General features: G+C 55.3%; 1 protein-coding gene across 4 annotated transcripts in view; it reads left to right on the top strand.

Annotated features, from left to right (window-relative positions):
• CAPZB (capping protein (actin filament) muscle Z-line, beta) overlaps nucleotides 1-3903 on the top strand; it is a 97563-nt gene that overhangs the window by 41139 nt on the left and 52521 nt on the right. For all 4 annotated transcript variants that reach the window (XM_004678559.1, XM_004678558.1, XM_012722433.1 and 1 more), the window contains exon 2: nucleotides 3387-3476. In XM_004678559.1, coding sequence (XP_004678616.1) covers nucleotides 3387-3476 — 90 coding nt within the window. The remainder of the gene's footprint in view (nucleotides 1-3386; nucleotides 3477-3903) is intronic.

Here is a 3903-nt window from a genome sequence, read left to right as displayed (position 1 = left end):
GGAGGGGAGCAGCGCCCTGCTGGTTCTGCGGTGGCCTGGCCCAGACCTGTCCTCACGCTCAGCCCGCACTCTGGCCTGGCTCTGGCTGGCTCCCCGCCTGCTCAGTCCCCACCCCACTCACCATTTCCCTTCCCTGGAGAGTGTGACACAGGCCTTGTTGTTGACCTGTTTCTGAGCATCAGTCTGTCCTGGGTGAAAGTTTCACCGTGAATTTGTTTTTTCCCTCAGGAAGATGGTTGGTACCAGTTGAGGATATTTCCAAGGCCAGTTTCTAGGGGTTAGGAGTGGCCTGGAAGTTTGAATTTCATGGGAGATGTTGCTCTACACAGGCAGCTTCCTAGGGCCTTAGCATTAACCAGTTTGGGGGTCTGCAGTCACCCAAGGGAGTTGTTTTTAAGCCGGTGTTTCTCAGGGTTGACTGGTGACACTTGTGGCCAGCATGTCGGCAGCTGTCCTGTGCGTTGTGGCGTGTTCAGCTACCTCCCTGGCCCCCCTCATTAGGTGGCGCGATTTCCTTCCCCCAGTGGTGACGGCCAAGAACACCCCCATACACTTACCTAACGTATGTATGGGGGAGGTGCTCAGGGAGCCAGGCGTTAGCAGCGTCAGCTGGTACTTACAGAGCAGTTCTAGGTTCCCAGCAAAACTCAGCAGAAGGCGGGGTTTCTCCACACCCCTGCCCCGTCCACGCGTTCCGTCCCCCGCGTTAGTCTCTCCCTCGTTCCAGTTGATGAGCCTGTGTGGGCACACAGTCACCACAGTGCGTAGTTTCTGTTAGGCTTCGCTCTGGAGCTATATATTCTGTGGGTTTGGGAAACTATCTGGTACATACTCACCATGACAGCGTCATTCAGAGTAGTTTCACGGGCCTTTTACTAAAGTCTGTCTAGCTCTGTCTTTTCCAGAATGTCAGAGTGGGTTGCATATAGCATGGAGCCCCTGCAGACTGGCTTCTGCCACCCAGTGAGACACGTGTAAGCTTCTCCCATGTCTTGGAGTAGCACCTTTCCTTTTGACTCTGAATAATAACACTCCCGTCTGGGCGGGCTGCAGCTTGTCTGTGCGTCCACCCACTGACGGCCATCTGGGTTGTTTCCCAGGTTTATGAAGAAAACTGCTCTCAACATCCCGTTCAGGTGTTCGTGAGTGAACCTGAGTTTGCCGCCCCTGGGGGAATGTCAAGAAGCGTGTGCTTGCTGGGTTAATGTGGGAGGAGTACGCAGTATGCACATTGAATTTTGCAAGAAGCTGCTAGGCTGTCCTGGAGCTGGCCATGCCATGGGCCTGTGCTGGACTGGGCACCTGCGGCCACATCCTCGCCAGCTTGAGTGTTGTCTGAGCCTGCATTTGCCTGTGCTGGCACGTGTGTGATGGCACTTCATCACGTGCCGTGGAGCAGCTCTTCATCTGCTTGCTTATTCTTTACCCTTTTTTGGAGAAGTGCCTTTGGCCTGTTCTATACCATTAACTATCAATAGTGCTATAGCTTTAACTCTCAGGAGTTCAACTTGAGCCATTTCATTCCTTTCTGTTCTTGCACCATGAGGGGAGATATGGAGCTTTTTTTTTTTAAGATTTATTTATGTGTGCATACAGAACTTGGGTACAGGCCAGAGGTGCAAGGGCGGTGAGAGAATTCACCAGAGACAGTGGGGAACAGAAACAGGTCGACCGTAGAAGTCCACTGCTGAGGGGAGCAGCGGGCAGGTCAGGAGAGGTCTGCCACGCCATGTGGTCACCTCTGGGGCAGGCGGGGATCGAACTCATGCTGAAGTGGCTTTAATTTCTTAGTGCTGTGCTTTAACCCGCTGCGCCACCAGGGAGGGCCCGGTATGGAGCTATTTAAGGAGTTTCCACAACTAGTTCCAGTTTGGGTTGAGTAGGGTGAAAGTTTCCAAGTTTTGAAAGTGTTCAAAAATTATTTAAAGTGTATCTACACAAATGCACAAAAAATATTTCCCAGATACTAGCTAGATCATTGCAAGAATTCACTAAGCAGATACTGTCCTCCGTCTTAGGACTAAACAAATGGAGGGCGGAAGGGGTTGCAGGTAAGTCTTCCGGTGTCAAGTCAGCTGCGTTGTTCTCAGCCCCGAGGTCCTGCTAACGTGTCTGCCTGTGCCGGGGGCCAGCGCCAACTCCTCCTGGCCTGGCAAGGAGTTCTCCACTGCTGTGGTGCTTCACCAGCAGAACAGGCGCTGCAGGGTTTCTGGCATATGTGTGTTTCTTTGCACGTTAACTAGTTTTTTGTGTGTCTCAGAATAGTCACCGATAACTACCTTGTGTGAAGGACAGGTTTTTGTGGTGATTTTTTTTCTTTGAAACTGCACACACTTAATCGTATCAGCTATCAGAAATGAAATTGCCTCCAGTTAATTTAATGGGCGCTGCCCGTTGGGTGAATGCCACGTTGGACCTTGCTTTCCCCACACAGCCTGCATCTGTACCCGGGGCGTAGCTGGCACTCTGGTGCTTCATTATAGCCAGCGTCGCCTCTCCAGGACTGTTGCGTCTGCTTAGTGAGGACCGTCTGGCTTTCTGGTGTAGCTCTTTAAAACTCAGGCTGGCTTGAGCAGAGTGGAGCAGGACAGTCGGCAGGCGCCCAGGTTGGTCATGCTGGGGCCTCTGCCTGCCCTCGCACTTGCTCCCCTTCCCCGGCCCGTCGCGCTCACCACCGCTCTCGCTGCTGCTGCTCCCACTTGTGCAGGAGTCACTTGGCACGTCACTGGTCTTGCCCGCTCAGTGCTTCCTCCCTGTCCCCGTTACTTACTGCCCACTTTGTGGTGGCTGGCGCGGGGTGGCGCTCAGTCAGTATCTGCAGCGAATATTAATGAGGAGAGTATTGTGAAGCACACATGCGGGTAAATGAGCGGTCTTGTTCCCTGCGGGCCCCTGCCCTGGTCCTCTGCAGCTCTGTGGGCTCCGGCCGTGGGCTGTGGGCGCTCTGTTCCCAGCCGGCTTTGCCGGGCCTGGCCCCGGGGCTTCGCGCCTCGAGGGCTGGAGCGGTCTTGCCCCTTGTTCTTTTTCTGACTTTCTCCCTGCCTGGGAGCGCGTCATGTGTGAGCTGACATTTAGACCCGCCTACAGCAAAGGTTATAGCCCGATCTGGCCGTGGTGTGCGCTCACGGCAGACCCTGCTGGGGGCCTGGGCATCTGCACTTGTTGCTGTCTGTGGGCTTGGAAGAGGAGAGCGCACAGCTGAGAGGCAGTAGAGCAGGGCCCCTGCCTGGCCCACTTTGGCGTGAAACTGCTGCTAGAGGGCCCGCCCCCGGCCTCACTGCCCCTCCAGCCGCAGGGCGGGCTGAAGTTGCAAGCGTGCTGTTCAGAAGGGGCTTTGGAGGGCTTTACTGGCACAGTAACTCACATACCTGTTTCTCCTTTCGCAGAGTGATCAGCAGCTGGACTGTGCCTTGGACTTGATGAGGCGCCTGCCTCCCCAGCAAATCGAGAAAAACCTCAGCGACCTGATCGACTTGGTACGTGCTGTGTTTGAAAAGTTTTGATTTGGGGCTGTGGCTCGTAGTTGGGTGTTGGTGCACCCTTTTCTGTGCAGAATCCAGGACACTTGGAGATCTCTCTGTAGCCGGACACCCCTACAGGCTCCCCTAGTCTTCAGGGAGGTGGTGTGCTCCTTCCAGAGACAGCCTGCGCTAAGGAGCCCAGCATGGGAGCGCGACCTCGGTTGCCTCTGCCCTCGCCCAGCTGCCTCGCACCCGGCATGGGGAAGAGGCCGCCCACGGCCTGCTGGCGTCCAGCGGTGGACCTGGGCCTGAGCAGCCTGCTCACGTGTGGCTTGCTCCAGCTGAGCAGCGCACACCTGCCTGTCAGATGCTCCAGTGGCTTCTCTGCTAGTTTGAACGAGGGCAAAACTCTAGAACTGGCCTTAAAAAAAACTCAGTCCAG

This window comes from Condylura cristata, unplaced genomic scaffold (assembly GCF_000260355.1).
Source record: "Condylura cristata isolate star-nosed mole 26May11 unplaced genomic scaffold, ConCri1.0 scaffold00008, whole genome shotgun sequence".
NCBI classification, from domain to species: Eukaryota; Metazoa; Chordata; class Mammalia; order Eulipotyphla; family Talpidae; genus Condylura; species Condylura cristata.
Note: the sequence above shows the minus strand (reverse complement) of the source record. Positions and strands in the feature narration are given on the sequence as shown.